A 23096-nucleotide genomic window follows, 5' to 3' on the forward strand; every position below is an offset into this window, starting at 1 on the left:
CATTTTATGGAACGACAAATTTGATATGGTGGCATCGTTACCTTGCTTTTTTTTCCTCATCTTGCCCGTCCTTCTTATAAATAATCATATTGCCCTACTCTTTTATATAATAATTCTACTATGTATCCGTTTTTTCTTAGTAATATTGCAGGTTTATTTCTCATATTGTTGGTGCGTGACATCATGAAACAATAGCAAACGATACCAAACAGTGTATTTATCAAACAATACAATGCAAAACAATACGATACATTAAATAACGACATGTAACAACAATCCAAACAAGCTGTAAACTTCCAGTTTATATATATATATATATATATATATATATATATATATATCATTTCAATAAATAAAAAATCGAAAACAACTATTTGAAATTTTAAAAATCAAGAGACATTAATATCTTTTCTTCTCAATTCTACTTTATCTATCTATCTAATAAAAAATTAAAGAAGACAAAAAATAAAAGGGAACTGACCCCAAATAGGACAAAACTATACTAGGTTCGATTGTGACTTTTATAAAAGAAGTTGGTCTTTTGTCTGGAACAGGAAAACAGATCTCCTTCTGTCAAATTCTCTTTGTGTCAGCTTTGAGATGTGGACATATGCCACGTGTACATAGACATTAGTTTGTCAAATCTAACGATCAACGACCGTAACAGGTTTCGGGTCAAGTTCCGAATCCGGTTCCTGTTTGTCTACCACCTTCCCAGTTTCATCAATGGCAATGATCATCATTGCATCTCATTTTCATCATATTATTATTCTCTCCTTTTTATTTTACTGTCACTTTCCCTACTTTAAATCTTGTTTTTTCTTCATAATAATTCTGTTCCACATTATCCATTTCAATTGCAAACTGAGCTGCTCTTAATTTTAACAAAAGTCCAGCTCCAATTCTGAATTGATCACCGACCCATTTGGGTTTTCTTTATTAATTGTAAATGTAAATGTCATATTTGCAAATTTGTTGAGGATCCATTGAAACATTTTAGGGATCAATTGGGGTACATCCAAGGGGTTTTGGATGCAATTGATAGAGATACAGCGCCATTAGATGGCGCTGTTCAGACGATTCTTCTATAGGAAGCCGCCGGATCGGCTTCTAGAGATCTCTGAACGGGTCTATGGTATGTTTCTTTTCCCAAATTATGCTGTTTTTTTGTCTTTCTCTGTATTTTTGAGCATCTGAAAATGTGTACATTTCAGTTTTTGAGCCTCTGGAGTACACTTTTGGCTCAGTTTTTCAGTTTTGCCAAAAGTTGAAAAGCTATTCTCAATGGCTTTTGTTTCAGTTCCTAAACAAATGCCAAAATATGAGAATTATCACGAATTGCCAAAATATGCCTAAGGGTTACTCGGTACTTGTGCTGGTGGGAGGTAACAGGTAGCTGGTGGAATAGTATGAGGCGTGCGCAAGCTGGCTAGGACACCATCGTTCATTAAAAAAATAATCAGAAATTGCTTTTAAGTGAATGAGCTGAAAAATAAATAGTGCTGAAAATTCAGCTTGTTTAAAAAGAATGCTGAAATCTGATGCTCCGTTATTTTGGTGGTTTGCCTAGTTATTGAGCTCTGTGGCTTGGGGATGAACTTGCTCAAGATACCATGTTACAATTTTAAGTGATATCTGTAAAGCTTACTATCTTCATCATTTTAAAGGTGGATATAGTTTAGACCAATAACTTACTGTGGTTGGTTTTTATAAGTATTGATGTTTCTCTGTTTTTCCTTTTAATTCACACTTTGTAGTGTTTGATTGTTGCTTCTCAACGGACGCATTGGACGAATATGAGTACAAGACATACATGGGAGGGATTGTAGCTCAGCTACAGGACCATTATCCAGATGCTTCTTTCATGGTTTTTAACTTCAAAGAAGGAGATCAGAGGAGCCAAATATCAGATATATTAACGCAGTATGATATGACAGTCATGGATTATCCTCGGCGGTATGAGGGGTGTCCTGTATTGCCACTGGAGATGATCAAGCACTTCTTGAGATCCAGTGAGAGCTGGCTTTCACTCGAGGGCCAACAAAATGTGCTGTTAATGCACTGTGAGAGGGGAGGGTGGCCCGTACTTGCTTTCATGCTGGCTGGCCTTCTTTTGTACAGAGAACAGTACACTGGTGAGCAGAAGACTCTTGACATGGTATACAGGCAAGCTCCTAGGGAACTTCTTTATGTTTTATCACCTCTGAATCCACAGCCGTCTCAGCTTAGGTATCTTCATTATATCACCAGAAGAACTATTGGCTTAGACTGGCTGCCATCAGATATACCTTTCGCTTTAGATTGTATCATACTCAGGGTCCTTCCTCTATTTGATGGTGGGAAGGGCTGCCGACTGGTGGTTCGTGTCTATGGTCAGGACCCTGCTTCAACAACGTCCAATAGGAGTTCTAAACTCCTTTTTTCAACTTCAAAGACAAAACAACATGGTCGCCTCTATCGACAGGTAATGCTAAGCTTTAAACATTTGAGACTTACAATTAATTAGCTGAAATCTGAAATGTGTTCTGCTAACTTCCCCTCTCCAGGAAGAGTGTGCGCTAGTGAAAATAGATATCCACTGTCGTGTCCAAGGAGATGTTGTTCTTGAGTGCATCCATTTGGAAGATGACCTAGTTAGGGAAGAAATGATATTCAGAGTTATGTTTCATACGGCATTTATTCGCTCAAATGTTTTAATGTTAACTCGTGATGAAGTTGATGTCCCATGGGATGCAAAAGACCAATTTTCTAGGGAGTTCAAAGCAGAGGTTTGGTATCTATTTCTCTGAACTTGGCTCTTTTTTTCATTATCCTTTAACAGGGAACTATAGGAGTTGAAGAATGCTTATTTCTGTACCAGGTACTTTTTTCGGATGCTGATGCTGTTCCATCTATTATCACCGTAGAAGCGCCAGATGAAGATGATAATGAGACTGAAGGTGATTCACCAGAGGAGTTCTTTGAGGTGGAAGAGATATTCAGTAATGTTATTGATGGACCGGATGGAAGAGGGGAATCTGATGCCCATTCAGTTCAGGACAGTATGCAGGATGACGATAGCACTGAAATATGGAAAGAGGAGTTGGAGCATCATGCTTTTCAAGATAGTGCATTTATTGATGTTAATCGCAAACAAGAGAGAAATGCAGATTCTACTCAACAAGCATCAAAAACAAATGGTTTAGCGCATAATGACGACTTGATAAACTCCAAGGCTGTGATTTCTGATGTTTCTAGCGACAAGGACTCTAAAGCAGGAACACATGGGGCTAGTGTCATATCAGAAGAAGTGGAGAATAAACAAGATATAGAAGGCACTTTTAGACAGGAGAGGCAGGGTTCACAACAGAAATTGACTACTGATATCAGTAAAGGAAAGAATGAAAAGGCACCTTCATCTCTAAAGAAACAGCTCGTATCCAACTCCAAACTTGCTGTTGATGGGATTGGACCTAAAGATAAATCTAAACAAAAGGAATCTCAGGGCACTCTGTTGCGACTAGCAAAGCCAAATGCAGTATCTCGGTGGATCCCTTCTAATAAAGGTTCTTACACTAATTCAATGCATGTGGCATATCCACCATCAAGGTATAAGAGTGCTCCACCTGTGCTTGCTGTTACCAAGGATTCTCAATCTGGGTTAAAATCAAAATCGTCATCTCCTCGAGCTTCTTCAGAAGCTAAAATTCCAGCTGGAGCAGGTCGTGTTCCAAAGAAGCACTCTTCATGTCCAGCATCATTAGATATGTCAACAGTCAAGGAGGCACCTGTTGCAATGACCTCTTCATCAGAATCAGTTGAAAGCCAGGCATATGACCTTCAGGAATCCCCTCAAAGTCCCCTACCTTCTTCACTGCCTTCATTTCGATATCCAAGCACTTCATCACTTGAATTGCCTCCTATTCAGGAAGCAAGTAATAACCTACCAGATTCTGCAACGCTACCCGTGTCTTCGTTGGAAACCGATATTACAACGGATTCTTTATCTCACCTATCCTTCCCTCCCCCACCTCCCCCACCTCCCCCACCCCTCTGCCTGTTCCATTGTCACTCAGTCATAATGTCAAATCTGTATCATCACCTCCACCTCCCCCTCCACCTCCACCTCTATCATCAAATGGCTTGAGATTGACTCACATGGGTAGCTCTCGTAGTCATAATGTCATATCCTTATCACCACCAACCCCGCCTCCACCTCCACCTCCATCCTCAAATGGCTTGAGAATGACTCATATGGGTAGCTCTCCTCCTCCTCCTCCTCCTCCCCCTCCTCCCCCAACTTTACCACCCACATCATCTACTGTACTGAGAGGTGGTAGGGAATTGTCACCAACTCCTTTGCCAGATGTGGCTTGTGCAACTAACTCCTTGGCAGCATCAAGTCCATTGCGGCCTCTTTCTCCACCTCCACCTCCACCTTCCACCTCTATATGCGCCTATTACACCAAAGTTGGCTAGCTTTGGGCTGTCCATTCTGCAGCCACCTCCTCCCCCTCCCCCTCCCCCTATACCTGCCCCTCCACCTCCTCCACCACCTCCACCATTTCCAATTGTGCCTAGAGTTACTTCTTTGCTGACAACAAGTGCTCCACCACCACCACCGCCGCCTCCTCCTCCTCCTCCACCCCAGCCACCTCCTTCACTTGGTGTTTCAGCTTCACCTTCCCCACCACCACTGCCACCTCCTTCACCATCTCCACAACCTTTGCAGAGTGCTCCACTTTCACCAACCTCAACTCCTTCACAAAATATACCTCCTCCACCTCCACCTCCCCCACCTTCACCTCCTTCACGAAATGCTCCGACTTCAACTCCTCCACCACCTCCTTTACCACCACCTCTTTCAAGAAAGGCTCTGGCGCCAATTCTGCCTCCACCTACTCCACCCCCACCCCCTCCAAGAAATGCTCCATCTGCGACTCCTCCTCCACCTCCCCCACCTCCCCCACCCCTCTCATATGGTATTCCACCTGCACCACCTCCACCTTCAATTTTTTGTCCCCATCCTCCTTCCTCCCCAGCTTCTTTCTCTGGAGAACCACCCCGACCCCCACCTTTACCACCTCCCTTGCATGTATCGCCTTTACCATCTCCTCCATTGTCAGCAGCTCCACCTCCTCCTCCTCCTCCTCCTCCAGTACCTGGAGCTTCGCCTCTACCTCCTTCAATAGTTGGGCCTCCAGATCCTCCACCTCTCCCCGATGGTGGCCCTCCAGATCCTCCACCTCCTCCAAGTTGCAGTCGGCCCGCTCCTCCACCTCCCCCCGGTGGTGGCCCTCCAGCTCCTCCACCTCCACCTCCCCTCGATGGTGGCCCTCCAGCTCCTCCGCCTCCCCCTGGTGGCGGCCCTCCACCTCCTCCTCCTCCCCCCCGAGGCGGTCCTCCACCACCTCCTCCTCCTCCTGGTGGCGGTCCACCACCTCCTCCAATACATGGAGCACCACCTCCCCCACCACCTCCTGGAGGTAGAGGACCTGGACCACCTCCCCCACCACCTCCTGGAGGTAGAGGACCTGGACCACCTCCCCCACCACCTCCTGGAGGTAGTGCACCTGGTCCACCTCCCCCACCTGGAGCTCCAAGACCTCCAGGTGGTGGACCTCCCCCACCGCCACTATTTGGCGCTAAAGGACCTGGGGCAGCCGGCAGAGGAATTCCTGCTGGGAGAGCTCCAATACTTTCACGGACAAGATCTAATTTAAAGCCATTGCACTGGAGCAAGGTAACCAGGGCACTACAGGGAAGCCTATGGGAGGAACTACAGAGACATGGAGAGCCTCAAATGTATGTTCCATGATTTTTTAGTTTGACAGTGCCTATATTCAACTAAAATGAAGTACTGATAATTTTACTCCAAATCAAGTGCACCAGAGTTTGATGTGTCAGAAATTGAGGTTCTTTTCTCTGCCACCCCCAAGTCAAGTAGTTCGGGTAAATCTGGAGGACGGAAGAAGTCTGCTGAATCTAAACCGGACAAGGTTCATCTGGTAATTAATATGACTCAATACCTTTCTTCTAGGAACTGTCTGCAAAGAATCTAAGAAATAAATAATGCTATTGATTTGATACTTTATTCTTGTAGTCTCTCGTGGTTCTTTCATGTTTATTTCTTTCTTTTCTTTCCCCAGATCCCTCTTGGATGATTAACTACTGTTGCTTTCTATGAGAATTTGACATTGGTTAATTTGAGGAACTATTTTTCCTTGTTTTCTAACTGCTCGCTTGAGTTCTTCTTTTCCTAATTTTCTCCTGTATTTCTTTGGTAGGTTGACCTAAGAAGGGCGAATAATACTGAGATTATGCTCACAAAGGTGAAAATGCCACTTCCAGACATGATGGTTAGTTTAGTGCTTTTCTTCATTATTTTCTATTTTCTTTGGTTTTCTTTTTTGAAGGCTTGCCTCCTTTACTTTTACAGACAAAATAACATCCTGATCTGATTGCACAGAGGGAGAGAGAGAGGAGCTGCTTTCGAGTATATGTGGGTTAAGTCACGAAAGATAACTGAATAGGATAGTGGGATTCTATATCTGTGTTTAGGATAGTGAGTCTATAACATCAGATGTTCTGAGTTTCCCTTCTTTCAGCTCACCTAGAAGTCACGCTTAACACTGCTCATGGCTAATAGTATAAGAAAATACCGATCTCTAGTCAGTGACCTGACTTTGATGATTATTTGCTTTCTTCCGTTATCCTACTAGTTTAAACATTTCTTCCAGATCACATTGTAAAAATTCTAGGGCCTAAATATATGTGCTTAATCTACCGAAAAAAGAAAAGTAGGGACAAAGGAAAGCTACTTGCTCTTGTAAGCATGGTTCACAATACTCAAGACTACTTTGGGCTTATACAGGGAAGAAAAACTGATAATGCGAACCAACCATCCCTATCAAGTCATGATACAAAAGATACTTTATTTGGTTTTCCTCCTACCTTTTCTTTCCTATGCACATTACACTCAAACTATGTTTAAGCTTGAAAAGGATACAACAATACCTAGGAAGTAGGTCAAACAATTGAGATAGATGGGTATTATCCCAACTTACCTTTGTTCAATAGAAATAGCAAAGAAGAATTTGTCAGGCTGTTGCAATCCTCAGACACAAAAAAAATGTGGTTGATATGTTAATGGAGCAATTACGTTGCTGTTAATTAGTCTTCTCATTGTGGTCCCATGCAACATGTTGAGACCTCATAGGACTTTCCTTTCTTCTATTAGATCTCTTTCATCTTTCTACTTTTTCTTTTTACGTTTTTGGTCTTTTGATATACAATATGGCAAATTAGGCTAGTCTCTCCTTCTTTGTCAAGGTGTACCAGAAATGTGTAAAACTTGAAGTCAGGGTTAACGGAGAAAAGGAGAAAAATAAAAAGAAACTTTCTTTCCTTCGTGGTTGTACATGCTGGACTAGACTTGGTAAACCTAGGTGATTCCCTTTCTCCTGAATATTCTTGCTTATCCGTGGGTGATCTCAATGTAGAGATAAGTGCAAGATTTAGAGAACCAATGATTAATTTACATTTAAAGAGAAACTTTTAACGAATAAAGCAGACTGTTTACCAAGGATTCGTATAGCATAATCAACTGGTCTGAGATTGAGGACAAGCTGATTGATTAATATTCTTTCTTTGTCCTCACGATGTTCTATTTTGTTACGCAATGACAATTGTTCTGTTATGGACCATAGGCAGCTGCACTGGCAATGGATGAGTCTATTTTAGATGCAGATCAGGTGGAGAATCTTATAAAGTTTTGTCCTACAAAAGATGAGATGGATCTTCTTAAGGTGAAGTTTATCAGTCTCAAGATTTTCTTCATGTTGACTTTGATTTCCCATTCTTCTCTAGTCATCTACTCCTTTCAGTCTCCTCTATCTCAGTTGATATCTGTGCAAACGTTTTTTTTTTTACTTTTAAATGTATTAAATGATTGTTTACTGAAACAAATGCTCAGGGTTACACTGGTGACAAAGAGCTTCTCGGAAAGTGTGAACAGGTCAGCACATCAATTGTATAGTTACTATCTGATTAGTGCATGATGATGGTTTTTGTTTTATGTTACTATAATATAATTTATACATGCCTATCATTTGCAAGTTTCATCTCTCTTTACCGTGATATCTTGTCGTAAGTGCTTTATGAAGTTGGGATTGGTTTTCAAGGAACAATCCAGCTATATTTCGGAACTGAATGTGTAAGCAACATTTTGTAAACTTATATCTGATGATTGGATCTTAGATTGTGGAATGTAACGACATGATGCTTTACTAGGTTGGACATGGTAGCTACCCTTAAGTAACAGGACAAGACTGCCCAATCTGAAATCTTCTTTTACAATCTAATAGCATCAGTAACCTCAACTGCCTTCTGTTTCAAAGACGTAATCTCATTGACCAAATTTTAATTGTTCAGGAAGTAACTTTAGTTCTAACCAAATGATGAACATCTCTTGAGTTCTAAGCAAATGATGAACATCACGACTGGCCGTCCCCTGGTGAAAAAAGGATTTAACTATTTGAATTTCAATGTTTTAGAGATAACTGAGTTGAGAGATCATGGGAGGTGGAAGATAGTCATGACGATGACTACTTTAACAATGTTTTTAAACCTTCTTATGATTGAATGATTAGAGTGGTTAAAGTCGAATTTATGATGTACTCCCGTATCCCATTATCAAGTTTGGTGGGAAATTCTTGTGAGAATTGTTTCCTTTCCCTGCCGTTGGATGTCTTGCACTTTCAAGATTTGAGGAATAGCTGATACTTGCTATCGTTTTACAGTACCTTGTAGCTTAGATCCCATGCTTCACCGGTGTTCCTGATTTTACCTTTGACTGTCAGTTCTTTTTGGAGTTGATGAAGGTGCCACGAGTAGAGTCGAAATTAAGAGTGTTTCTCTTCAAGATTCAGTTCAAATCTCAGGTTTGTGTACATTTAGATATCTTCTTTACTAAATTAATTTCTGTGTCATCTGAATTTAGCTTCATTTCAGGTGACAGACTTCAAGAAAAGCTTAACCACTGTGAACTCTGCATGCGAAGAGGTAATTTGCTAGGTTTTGCGTATCTCTTCTCTTCTTTGTTCTTTCATTTTAATCTTATTTTTAACAAAATACAATGTGCATGTAGCAGGTCCGAAATTCTTCCAAATTGAAGGAAATAATGAAGAAAATTTTGTTTCTAGGGAATACGTTAAATCAGGGAACTGCCAGAGGTAAGAATTCTTGTCTTTAAAATGTCTCAGTAAGCATTACAAGCATTTTATCTGTTCGACCCATTGATTCCCATCATGTAGGTTTTCACAACCTGCAACTGTCTTAAATATAAAGTAATGGGGAAATTTTGATTTTCTAAATGCAATATTGAATTTCTTAAATGCTACAACTTTGGAACTTAAGCTCTTTGGTTATGGGGAAAATTCAAAGCAATAATTGCTTGTTGCTAAAATGGGGAATAATTGTTTGATTAATTAAGGGGAGTTTGGTTTCAATTATTTATAGCATTTTGTACCTAAATAAGTAGCATGAACTTTGACCCTAAGTATGTCGTTTGGTAATCCCAAGTTAGTTGGGGTGGCAATATGAATCCTCTATATTCATTCTGCTCCAGTGGAGTCCCTTTAGTTTCACATGTTCGGAGTGCAAACTGATAAAATTAAGTCACATAATTCATTAAATTGCTAGGCTTTGCAAAGTTTTGAAAAATTGTAGAAATATAGTCAGTGTTTATGAGAATAATATGAGCACAATTGTTAGTTGTTACTTACTACTGCTTCTTGTACTAAGAAATTATGCTTTATGTTATGTGGCTGAATTAGTTCGGTGGAATGTAAGACCTGATTTCATGCTGAGGACGTTGTAAGTTGTGTCGTCAAGAAGCTTGAAATTTGGGATATTAAAATTTCAATACTAAATTCCATGTCATTCTTTACTTCAGGTTCTGCCATTGGATTTAAGTTGGACAGTCTATTGAAGCTCACTGATACACGTGCTACTAACAACAAGATGACACTCATGCATTATCTTTGTAAGGTACCGTAAATTCATCTTTGCTGTTCCTGAAAAGCTGCTTTTGTTCACACTATTCCCCTCTGTCTAAATATTTATTTTTTCGATAAGGTAAAATAGTTTTATTGATGAATGGGAGAGAAAACTCCTGTATACAAAAAAAGTAGGGACAAGAGGCTTTTTTTTAGATGTACAAAATAATTTTCTATCACTTCAATATCTCCTATTTTTCTCTTTCCATACAACCCACATGAGTGCTAGTGGAGCAACATCTCACGCCCTTCGTCATCTGTCTTCTACGCCTAACTGAACAGTGGCTCCTTCATGGTGCGTGGCATCACGCATTTCTGCCCGAACCATCTAAGTATTTGCCTCCTTCTGAACCTTAAGTCAAATGAAACTCCCGTTCATGTAACTCTGAACTTCTTGGATTGTTATCTCCTTCAAATGAAACCGTCTAATCTTTATTTCATGTCAATCTCAAAAGAAAAAGTCGTATTGGGCTAGATCTGGAGCTCATATTGATGTAACTAAAAAGAGATTGCATTATCATTATCTTTGGTTTTTATTTCTCCAACGTTAAGCTCTTACATGATAATTTATCTTTTACTAGAACTAGAGTTCTAATAGTTACAAGAGTCCCAAAATTACTTAGAGCTCCCTATCCTATATATAAAAAAGAGAAAACAACATACAAGCGGGTTTCTGATAAAGGAATCTTGAGCTAAATGAAATATATTTTTGGGATTCTTAATTATGCATAATCTTAAGAATATTCTACACAATATTCTTAATTAATCTCTTGAAGAACATAATCATTAAGAATATTCTAGATAATATTTTTGATGTTCTAATGAAGCCATGCTCATGTAAGATGTCACTAGTTTTCTACCTCATACAACTGATATTCATTGCTTTTTTTAGCTGGTAGAGGAGTGTTTGACTTCCATTCGTACTTATCGTAGTTTTATTCTCTTCCATTGAATGCTTCTTTATTCTCTTGATTGAACATTTCTGTCTCAGAGAATCTCTTTCCCCTTTTTGTTCTTTACCTGAATATCTTTGTCCTTCTTTACCCCTCCTCTCTGTATAAGGCATTATTAACTGATTATACTATGCGAGGTTGTTGCAGTGTTAACATTACCTCACTTTTCTCAGGTTCTTGCTTCAAAGTCACCAGCACTTTTAGACTTCCATGAAGATCTTGTAAGCGTGGAAGCTGCATCAAAGGTTATATTTTACCTATCTCTCTCTGGTGATAGTTCTTTATTTTATTTCGGATTTGTTAGAAATTAGTTTCTCCGTGCAGATACAATTGAAGTCTTTGGCTGAAGAAATGCAAGCAATCATCAAGGGGCTGGAAAAAGTTAAGAAGGAACTGGAGGCATCTGAGAATGATGGCCCCGTGTCTGAAATTTTTTGCAAGGTAGGGCGGTGCTTGTAAGTCTTTCATAAACGATGCCTAACTTGCATGTGTTCACATTCTTATTGTGTCCTACACGTTAGGAGGGCTGAAATACTGCATTTTAGGACTTTGTAGTTTCTTCCCTCTTCCGGTAGAACTGAAAATTGGATGAAAAAGTCCATTCTGTTTGCAAATTGTCCTTTATCGAGCCGTGTGGCATTGAGAAATTTGCTTTATCTGTCTTCTCTCTTCATTGATGTATCCCCAATTCCCAAGAAAGAGGGTAAAAGTTTTCTGGAGAAGTGCAGCACTGCTGTTCGCATTTGGCTGGAAGATAACAAAAAGAATTGTGATTGTCATTTCTTCCTCCTACTTGATTGCTGGATAGAATAGTCTTTTAGCTTGCAGCTGCATTTTAATGGACTAGCACTACTTGGCTTCCTGATGAAACTGGATATCTTTAGCTTTTGCCATATCTACTTTCTTTCCTTAATTCGCTATTCATTTAACATATAAGTTGATAGGATTCATTCCCATGATGCGATTAAGTTACATTCACTTCTTACCTTGAAATTAGTAAAATGGGCACCATATTTTGGTCCTTATAAGTTTGTTTTTCTACGTCCTGCAAACCAGACCTTAAAGGAATTCATTGGTGCGTCTGAAGCAGAGGTTGGCTCTCTCAGGGAGTTGTATTCCGTGGCGGTAATTTCCTTTGTATTTAGTTCTCTTTGTTATATTATGCAACGCAATCAATTTCTATAACGTCAATGATATGTTTTACTTGATGCACAGGGCAGAAATGCAGACGCACTTGCACTATATTTTAATGAGGATCCTGCCAAATGTCCATTTGAACAAGGTAGCACTTGTATAAAATATTTTAACCCCTCATTGATCTTCCAGTAACAAAATTGAGCTGATGAACGTGGTTCCCTATAGTTGTGAACTTTACATTGTTGCCTTTGATGTCCTCCGGTGTTACACTATCAAGTATGAAAGTATTGTAATAGGTGTACTACATCTCGGGCTACTGCTAATCCTCTGGACATTGTCTAGTGACTTGCACCGAACATAGTAATAGGTACTCATTGCGTTTCAATTTATGTGACACTCTTTCCTTTTTGGTCAGTCTAAAAAAGAATGACAATGACAACAACAAACTCAGTGTAATCCCACTAGTGAAGTCTGAAAAAAGAATGATACATTTTTATATTTAGTAACGATTTAACTCTAAAATGTCTATTTTACCATTTATGAGATGATTTATTGCCACACAAATATTTATGGTTCATTTTAGACAACAAGTTTCAAAAGTCTTCCTTTTTTTATTAAATTCCATGGCTAGTCAAATACCATCACATAAATTGAGACGGAGGGAGTATATAACAGGTACTATACTGATAATCCTCTGGGAATCTAAACTTCTCCATAATACACTCGGCCTGTTTCAGAGAAAGATATAGTTTGATTCAATTAAGATTGTACCAGACATGGATTTGCCAACAAGATTGCTGAGTTATTAGACTTGGTAGATCTAGCATATGTGAAGTAGTTTCCTAGTATAGCTTTACATTTTCTAGGGCTCTGAGACCATTTGGAACATAGCTGCGGATGGAGCTTAAGCTTTCCTCTGTAGTTAATGAGCTATCATGAATCAACTATGCCTCAATTCCAAATTAGTTGGGTTGGCTGTATGAATCCGTTTATATCTATATTCCACTCTATTTGGTCTGCTTGATTCCATTACTAAATAATCTGTCGAGAGGAAATTAACATTCTTTGAAACTAGAGATATCTAAACAACTTATCTACATAGACATACAAGTCTCTAATTAGACTAAGAAGAACTTTGACAAACAGCGGATGAAATGTAAATGCAGCATCAACCAAAATTAAATTCCAATTAGCATCAACTAAGATTAACTGCCAAGTTTGTATCACCTGTTATTTGTGTCACGTGCAAATAATTTACTCAGAGAAATTCTGAATGTATGTCTGCATTCCTTTATATGCTTCATTGTTCTCATCTGCGTGCTAGTGCTTTTGAGGGTTTGACTCCTACTTATTTGTTGTGTGTTTTCTGTTTCATACTATGTGCAGTCACCGCAACCCTCTTAAATTTTGTGAGGTTGTTCCGCAAAGCCCATGAAGAGAACTTGAAGCAGGCTGAACTAGATAAGAAGAAAGTTCAGAAGGAAGCCGAAACAGAGAATGCGGAAGGAAGTAACTTAACAAAGAAGGGTGAGAAGTAAATAGGGATGATTCATTCTTCAGGGAATTTTTGGTGTCATGTATTGGCCTTCATCCGTTGGTTAACTGTCGTGTTGACTAAGGACAATGGTCTTAAGTCAAACCAGAAGCCTCCAATATTAATCTATTGGCTTTGGCTTTCTCTGGGTTCAAGAAAGAAAGTCCAATACTAAAAGCTTGTGAACCTGGAAATGCAATGAAGTGCTTTGCAGAGGGAAACTGAAAAAGAGACATTCCCGTCCGGGCTCTTGGAGTGACTTGCAGAGAGAAGCTGAAGACAACACGCTGTTGTCTGAGCTCTTGGATGATGCAAGCAATCCATTGGTCTAAGAATCGATCACCTGGATTTTGTTATTGACGGGTGATCATGACTGCTGTCCCTTCTGGAGTGTGCTGCATGATTAAACAGAACATTGCATCTAATAATGCAAATTTGGGTATGCATTTGCTGAACCAACATGATGGAGCTGTCGTTGGTGCAAATGTAGTTACATGCGGAGTTGGCATTCACCATGATGCATGCAGATTATGCCATACAAACTGTAAATTGCAAGTGTAACATGGGTAGTTTGTACAAAGCCCCAACCCCTGTATTTAGAGATCAAGTTGATTCTTTTCATTGTAACATAGAAACAGGTTCCTGGTCAGTATTTGATGGGAATCCAATACGGAAAATTGTACAGAAAACATAGAAGAGGATAGAGTTAGGTATTTTTAGCAATAGCAATGTAACAAAATGTAGGCTGTGGGATAAGTTCCCACTTTTCTTAGAGTCAAATTTGGCTATAATATGATATATTCATTCATTGTTGCCAGAAAAGTTATCTGCATTACATGTATTCTTGAGTTCTTGATATGTTGTTAATTTTCATGCTTGACCGTCCACAAGTAATTCAAGAACATCTTGTAATATTGATAATGTACAGTCTGAATTTCCTAGATTTGGAAGGTAAGTTGCCACTTGGTCAATCTGGAGAATTTAAACTGCTTGCAACTGTACACGAAGCTGCAGGCCTACATAAAAAGAATCAATGGAATATAGAGTATGGAGCTGTATAAAACTTGCAGCCTTTCCCTATTTCCTAATGAGTTTTCTTGAGATATAATTATTACACACCAATAAACTGGAAAATTGATTCCTCTTTTTCGTGTTTGAAACAATATTTTCTGGTATATGACAATTGTAACATAATACAGAATCTGTTGAATTATTCAAAAAAAATCAAGAAAGCTCCTCTAAAGTCTTAATCCTCAGAACTGCATGGTGATCTCTGTCTTCAATCTCAGTTTGATACGCGAAACTTCCCTCTTCATCCCTCTGGCAATCTGTCTTACAGATTTTAAGAAAACACAGCTGGAAATGGTATCAAGAACCAGAAGAATGGAATACAAATGAGCAATGAATATTCCTTCCAAAGCAATAGAAGAAAGCCTTGTTCTTTTGTGATGATAAGCTCTGACAATTCTGTATTGAAATAGAACTTCAACTGCAGCTAGGGCCAAGTTGACAATCAAGGCCAATGATAATGATGTTGCTGTTCTTCCCCTGATTAAAAAACAAGCCTTGAGAATCGCCATATACCCTCCGATTTTCTCCATTCCTGATAATATTATTGCCAAGTTGGAGATGATCAAGTGTTGGCCAGAATGATTGAACAAATTATTGATCCTGTTGTTGAAAGGAAAAGAGCGAATCTTGGAGATGAAAGGACAAATCCACAATCAGCAAGATTGAACGCGAAAAGTAGGAGAGTAAAACAAGTTGCATATGCTGAGTGACGAGTCTAGAATTTCTCCCTTGCTTCCTCAATTTAATGGCTCACAAAGGACACATATCAACAAATTGAACCACAATACAAGTCAATGCATCTCTATCAAATCTTGACATTGTTTCATACACGGATTAGCTATTTTTCCTTGTGTAAGCTTGCCTACATTGACCTAAGTTCAAATTTTTAGAGTATGATAATAGATACTCCCTCTGTTTCAAATTAAAATTAGACGAGATACTTTCTTTTTTAGTCTGTTCCAAAATAAATGATACATTTCTAAATGTGGAAATAATGCAACTTTAAACTCTTCATTTTACCCTTAATGAGAAGCTTTTATAACCATAAAAATGGCATAGCCCCACAAAGTTTTTAAGACCCCAAGTTTGAAAAGTTTTTTTTTTTTCTTAAACTTCGTGCCGAGTCAAACTACCTCATCTAATTTGAAACGGAGGAAGTAGTTGATATCATAAGAAGTACACTTGAAATGCTAAGACAAGGGTTTTAATCTCTCATTTAGTGAAACATAACAATTGCACCTAACTATTTTAATATTGTGAAAGACAGAACAGAATGTACAAGAATTCATTAAAAAAGGAAGTTAAATTTAAGATACCCTACACATGATAAAAGAATTTATTATTGTAGGAACAACTGTTGTTTGAAAGAACAAAGATGACAAGAATTTTTTTTTTTTTTTGGTTTGCTTTAAAGTAGACATGTCCCTTTAGACAAAGCTCATTTCCGTATCTTTTTTCTTTTTCCTACATTCCTCAGTCCTTTGGTGCCCCCACTGTACTCTCATGATCACAGAAGCTAAATTCGCTTCCAAAATGCTTTATCCTTCAATGTACCATTGCTTATCTCAATCTCGCTGAGAAGGTGAAACACAATTCAACCTTTGATTGACCAGATAAGTAAAAGAATGAGAAGATAGTCCTAAAGAAAATATACAGTTAGCTATTAGTAGAACGGAAAACAAATTTGCTATTAGCAGTAAGGAAAGTACCAAAACTAAAGACTATGCCAGACCTTAACCGTTCATCCATAATCCCTGTGCTTCCTCCTTTTCCCTACTAAGTTTTCACCTAAAGAAGATTATTGAAGAATTACTCTGTTTCCTCCTTTTCCCTGGTTAAGATTTCACCTAAAGGAGATTTTTGAAGAAGCCCCCTAGATCAAACAACAATCCCGGCAAGGGCAATACCTAGGCGTTATTGGCGCATTCACGTGTCATTATTTCCATGTTCCTGTTGCTCTTTGTTCTTACTCTGTCTAGAGGCATAACATCCCCCTTAAAATACTGATCAAGAAGAGAAACAATATTGAGCGCCATTTAGTTAGAAGATGAAGAGTGCGAAGCAGTTAAACCAAATAACTATTCTTGCAGGAATTGTTGTTTAGCAAACCGGAAAAAGGACCAACAAGTTCTCCCAGCAAATATGGTTCAAAAATATTTGTAATATGCAATGTCAACCTTAGAAGATGAATCTAAGGGTTTCAAGCTTAGCAGGACAAAGACGGAATACCTGGAGTGTAAGTTCAGCGCAGAGGGAAGTGGGCGTGGATGTGAGGCTTGAATCACAGGTCATCCAAAGTAGAGACAACTTCAAGTACCTTGGGTCGGTTATCCAGGGGGGAGGGGAGATCGACGAGGATGTTACGCACCGTATCGGGGTAGGATGGATGAAGTGGAGGTTAGCATCTGGAGTATTGTGTGACAAAAGAGTGTCACTGACACTCAAAGGTAAGTTCTATAAAGCGGTGGTTAGGCCGGCCATGATGTATGGGGCTGAGTGTTGGCCGGTTAAGAAATCACATATCCAGAAGATGAAGGTAGCAGAAATGAGGATGTTGAGGTGGATGTGCGGGCATAGTAGGATGGATAAGATTAGGAATGATGATATTCGAGAGAAGGTGTGCGTGGCTCCCATTGATGACAAGATGCGGGAAGCAAGGCTCAGGTGGTTCGGGCACGTTCAGAGGAGAAGCCCAGATGCTCCGGTAAGAAGGTGCGAACGGCTGGTTGTGGAGGGCTCGAGAAGAGGTAGAGGGCGACCTAAGAAGTATTGGGGGGAGGTGATTAGGCTGGATATGGCGATGCTTCAGATTTCCGAGGACATGGCACTTGATAGGAATATGTGGAGGTCGAGTATTAAGGTTGTAGGCTAGGAGGTAGCTGAGCATTGTCTTATGTCATAGCTTTGGGGGACTAGTTTGGTAAGGATACTATTTTGCTTTTGCTTGGTATCATTCCTCTTGATTTCATATTGTTCTTATTTTTCATATATATATATATATATGTATTTCTTTCAAATTGTTTCTGTGGTGTTACTAATATTGTTTTCTTTTGTCCTTTTGTCTTATTGAGCCGAGGGTCTTTCGAAAACAGCCTCTCTACTCCTTCGGGGTAGGGGTAAAGTCTGCGTACACACTACCCTCCCCAAACCCCACTAGTGGGATTACACTGGGTTGTTGTTGTTGTTGTTGTAATGTCTTATACTAAATTTGACAAAAGAAGCAGAATTTAACAGTATATTGAGGGAAATGCATAGAGAACTCTTACTAGTTATTAATTACACGATCGCCTTCATCTGAGCTTTTTCAGCCTTCGCTTTTGTTGCATTCTTGTTTTTTTTTTTTTTTTTTTTTTTTTTTTTTTTTTTTATGGGCCAAACTAGGCTTTCAATGCAGATATATGCCTCATAAATGACACCACGATTGGTAACCTCTGGATATCTGATCGAGCTATCCATTGGATTGTATATCATGAAAGTTGATCCAAACCCAAACAAAATTTCACCTTTATTTGACATACAAAAGGGAGGACAAAATGCATACTCCACTGGATCATAACGGTAAACATCTTTGTCCAAGATTCTTTAACCCTGTATTCCTTCATAACTCACATATCAGCGCGAGTTTTTGGAACATTACAAAACAAAGAAAGATCACTTCCCAACACTCCCATACATAACCAAATATCAAAATCTCCTTTTCCAAAGCAGGGTTGCTTCATTTTTCCCCATTTCTCATCAGCCAAATCAATATAAACGATGTCGGAACGAGTAAGAGAAGTTCAATGAAGCTTTCCATTCAAAACAACACCCCACATACTGGGTCGCTCCCCGCTCCAACGTTCACGAATATTTCTCCAAGAATCACTTTTTAGACTATATATTCTAACCCAAACATGATCCAAACTGTCATAACTCAAACGATGGGAAATAACTACCTTATAATCATCATGAAACTCATCATATCCAAAACCATACATAATATAGTCTCCACCTCTTGGATCAGGCAACTTCTTGAACTTCCTAATTGATGGATTCCAGAGAAGGAAATACTTTTCCTCAATAACAAGACAAACTAACCCATTAACAGAACCCACAATACGAACATATCCACGGGGTTTTTTCACAGGATAACCTCAGTCAAATGCCTCAGTAACAGAATCATAAAGTAAAGAACTAAGGGAAAAGTTCTTAAGCTTGAAATCAGGTGGACATGATTTCAAGATAACACTATGTTGAGTATATTCCTTACTATTAGCAGCTATACCGAGATGGGTGTAAGCAAATTCAGGGCTAGAGATTAAAGAAAGCCAATATTTTGATACACACCTGAATCGTAGGAGAGATTTCACTGGTAGCCTTGAGAGTATTTCAGTGATGAGTTCAATAGGGATTTCAAAGCTCGATTCTTCCATTGAAATGGAAGAAACTTGAGCTTCAAATTCCATTTAAGCTCAAATTCCTACAAATTTGAGCTGTTTCAGAAAGACTTACCAGGTTTAGGTTTTGATGTTACCACTTTTTCATTTACTTAAAAGAACTGTTAACGACGTCGTTTAGTATTATTGCTTTAAGGTAGTGGGGATTTATAATATGTAGAACTTTACACAATGTTAGTACTTAATAAACTAATTAACACAAGATATATGACTTTCATACTCACATTTATCACTTATTCGCAGTTAAGAGATATGTATTCAGATTTTAATTTTTAGCTACTAGAGTTAAATTAATTGGTTAAATAACATTGAGTGTTAATAAACTTTTATTGTTATAACCTATGTAAAAGTGTTGCATGATTGCTCGGGTTGTGTTTGATACGAAGGAAAATATTTTCTTTAAAAAATATTTTTTTATTTATTTTTTCGATTTTTGGTTAGATAGCAAAAAATATTTTTGAAAAATATATAATTCATACAAACAATATATAAGACGAAAATAGGTAAAAGTGGTGGATGGTGGTAGGTTGGGGTCTAAGGGCCGGAGTGGCGATGACGATGTTAAGGGGGATGGGTGGGAGGGGGAAGGGGGAGGGGGTTGGGGGTAGGTGTGGGGGTTTGTGGTGTTGGGAATAGGGTGAGAAAGAATGTAAAATATTTTTGAAAAATATTTTTTCTCCTTTTGGTAGGCTTTTGGTAGGAAAGTCATTCTCCTCCGGTTGGAGGAAAATAAGCCCACGCCTTTCGTATGGGCCCAGACCCACAGATTCAGACCGTTTAAAATTTTTCTAGGATATCAGAAAAGACCTAAGGAACAATAGTCATCGCTCCGCCATGACTGTTACTCATTTTTTGACGTTTTAGGGCTATAAAACTAGAATTCCGCTTAATTCCTAGATTTTCGTGTGCTATATCCTGCCTTCCGCATAAGCTGAGGCCCGCGGACCGCCTAAAATTTTCTCGGGCCGTAAAAAATGCAGTAACTTCTAGCAAATTAAAGGGGAAATACCACAATGCTTGCATTATTGGAAACATAAAATACAACCATGATCAAAATATAATTTTTATATATAAGAAGGTAAGTTTGCTAAAACAAATCAATATTATTGGCAGTCCATTTTTTCTTCTAATACACTTTTACAAACAAAAGAGCTACTGCTCATAACCAATCACGGTATTTTTGGTAAATAATTTGACCACTATTTGCATCTTCATAACCTATATAGATACCATCAGCCAACACATTATATATGCATCTTTTAGTACCTTCTGGAATAAAATTACTTTCATCCTTTACGCAATAATCTACATTGTTAAATACATCGAATACAGTATTTCTATTACCCCACCAAAAGTGACAAAAGTATAAAGTATTATGATACGAGCAAAATTCCCATCTAAAATCTGTTCTCAGGCCAGGGTAATTGTACCCAAAATCATCGTCTCCGGATGCACAATGAAGTTCTAGTTGAGGAGTATTTTCCGGAAGATTATTGAGAATGTGTACCTGGCGAGCTATATCAGCAAAATTGCAATGATAACCTCCCTGGATGTTATAAGGCATGATGATAAATAATAAGAATATAATCTTCACTAAGGAGTGAACCATCTTGAGAAAATAATTTGGATGATTTTGAATTATAAAATTTCTTTGCTTCCTCCCAAGTGTTATTGATGGTGTGTGTGTATATATATATAGAAAGCAAAACAATCAGAAGGAAAAACAATTAACTTTTTGTCATAATTAATCTTATTACCACAAAAGATTTGGTCATTTATTTAGTTTATTTAGGAAGATCCCCTTGAAGGTAATTATAAATATGAATGGGATATCCTTATAGAATATTTGTTAATGAACAATGGATATTTTACCAAATATTTTCTGCATAAGATGATAATAAAATCAACCAAATTAAGTAAAACATTTATTAATTTAATTGAAGTGGGAGGTTATTTAACATATTACTCTTCGTCGCTATATCTTTAGAACTTCATAAAATGAGATGCTCAAGATCGCTTAGGAAAGCTATTTAGCAGATGAAAATTATTTTGATCCCTCAAGTTTGTCTTAAAAATCAACTCCTCCTCCAACATTAAACAATAGACATTCCGTTTCTCGTGTTACATGCATTGTCTATATTACCCTTGATATTTTTAATTCCTCCTCTATGCTTATAATTTTTATATTATATTCAAATTGGTAAACACTTAGCTAAATATCTTATTCTAAATTTTAGAATTAAAGCTCAATAAAATTTAACTAGATAGTACTTTGATGAATTTGTAACAAAATTTGTCGTACTCTTTTTTTATTTTTACTTTAGTATTAAGTATATATTTAAGTTTTACTTTCTCTTTTATTCTTTATGTTCAAATTCTATATTTGGAAAAAACCTCTTGCGAAAATGCATGATAAGGCTGCGTACGATATACGTTGTGATCCGGCCCTTTCTCGGATCCTGTGCATAGCGGGAGCTTAGTGCACTAGGCTTCCCTTTATTAACGAAATATTTCCTAAATTGTAATTTAAAGAGCTTCTAAGGTATAAATATGTAATCTTTTAAGAATTTATTATAAAATCCAACTCTAGTTTTAATTATTTTTTTATATTACTGCACTAACTTTTGGTTGATTTTATTAATAAGATCTTTTATTCTAATATTTTAATTGCCCGTTTATTTTACTGTCACGATCCAAAATCCCACTACAGGTGTCGTGATGGCACTTAGTCTCTAAGACTAAGTAAGCCGATCATTATAATAATTCAAGCCATTTTATTTTCACAACATAGAATCTAATACAAGTGTTAAAACTAACAGCAAAAATAATCACACAACCTCCCAAGACTGGTAATATTGAGTCACGAACTCTAACTGAATACATGAATGATCTGAAGGAAATTAAATATATATTACTGCTCAAATAATAAGTGATAGTACGATAAAAGGGAAAAGACTCCAAGGGACTGCGACGACCAAGCAGCTCTACCTTGAATCCTTACGATCATGCTCTAACTCTGTCCGAGTCCGATATCTCTAATACCTGAATCTGTACAAAAATGTACATAAGTGTAGTATGAGTACACCAGTAAGTATCAAGACTAACCCCGATGGAATAGTGACGAGGTGTAAAGACACTCACTAGTCTAATAACTTGTGCAGTATAGCATATAATAATAATAAAAAACAATAACAATGATGGCAACAACAATCAACTAGTAATATAAACAACAGCCAACATCAATACCATAAATATTGCTCAACAAATAACGAATACAAGTACAATCAATTAATCCAGTCCTCCAAATATAAATCCTCCACCTATAAGTTTTTCAAATAATAATATTTAAAATATAATCCTTTCCATGATAGGTTTCAAATATACTTCCTTCAAGTAACCATCTTTCAAATACAATTCTTCCAAATAAATACCTTTCGAATATAATTCTTTCAAACGATATCTGCCGAATATAATTCTTTCAAGCAAATATCTTCCGAATATAATTCTTTCAAATAATATTTTTCGAATATAATTCTTTCAAATAAAAGTCACCATGTGACACCACATTTTATAATTATAAAATACGGGTCTCAGTCCATTTTCATATCTCTACGGCACCCGTGCCAATATTTCTATCACAACCGCACGGACAACTCACGTGCCAATATCATCATCATTACTCACGACACCTCGTGCCCATATTTCATATCATAACTGTATGGACAATTCACGTACCAATAATAAATTCATCATTTATCCCCGGCACCTCTTGCCCATATCATAATCCACCCGACATTATCCACAGGCTCATAACTTCAACATATATCCAACTATTATCAAATTTACTGTATTTATAAAATAAATTGCACAATATATAAAAGAAATCACCAAGAAATTACAACATCACATAAAAATCACCAACACAATA

The 23096-nt window shown here is 37.9% G+C and overlaps 1 protein-coding gene and 1 pseudogene across 1 annotated transcript; one reads left to right on the forward strand and one right to left on the reverse strand.

Moving 5' to 3' along the window:
* The first annotated feature begins 573 nt into the window (after nt 1-573).
* Nucleotides 574-14469, forward strand: LOC107804882 (formin-like protein 20). Its single transcript, XM_075220217.1, has 18 exons — nt 574-1135; nt 1758-2464; nt 2547-2768; nt 2861-4120; nt 4481-5784; nt 5864-5987; nt 6267-6338; nt 7689-7787; nt 7955-7996; nt 8841-8921; nt 8992-9042; nt 9128-9212; nt 9935-10029; nt 11164-11235; nt 11315-11431; nt 12047-12115; nt 12206-12272; nt 13514-14469. Exons 1-18 carry the CDS (start codon nt 1063-1065, stop codon nt 13663-13665), a joined length of 4692 nt encoding a protein of 1563 aa, XP_075076318.1. The 5' UTR covers nt 574-1062; the 3' UTR covers nt 13666-14469.
* A 246-nt stretch (nt 14470-14715) lies between these two features.
* Nucleotides 14716-19251, reverse strand: LOC107803715 (F-box/kelch-repeat protein At3g23880-like; annotated as a pseudogene).
* Between the last annotated feature and the right edge of the window lie 3845 nt (nt 19252-23096).

This window comes from Nicotiana tabacum, chromosome 8 (assembly GCF_000715075.1).
Source record: "Nicotiana tabacum cultivar K326 chromosome 8, ASM71507v2, whole genome shotgun sequence".
NCBI classification, from domain to species: domain Eukaryota; kingdom Viridiplantae; phylum Streptophyta; class Magnoliopsida; order Solanales; family Solanaceae; genus Nicotiana; species Nicotiana tabacum.

Excerpts from the sequence above, each read along its gene's own strand:
- LOC107804882 (XM_075220217.1), top strand. The coding sequence starts at position 1,063 with ATGGCGCTGTTCAGACGATTCTTCTATAGGAAGCCGCCGGATCGGCTT. Across the intron at positions 6,339-7,688 it reads TGCCACTTCCAGACATGATG|GCAGCTGCACTGGCAATGGA; the intron begins GTTAGTTTAGTG and ends TATGGACCATAG. Across the intron at positions 11,236-11,314 it reads GCGTGGAAGCTGCATCAAAG|ATACAATTGAAGTCTTTGGC; the intron begins GTTATATTTTAC and ends TTCTCCGTGCAG.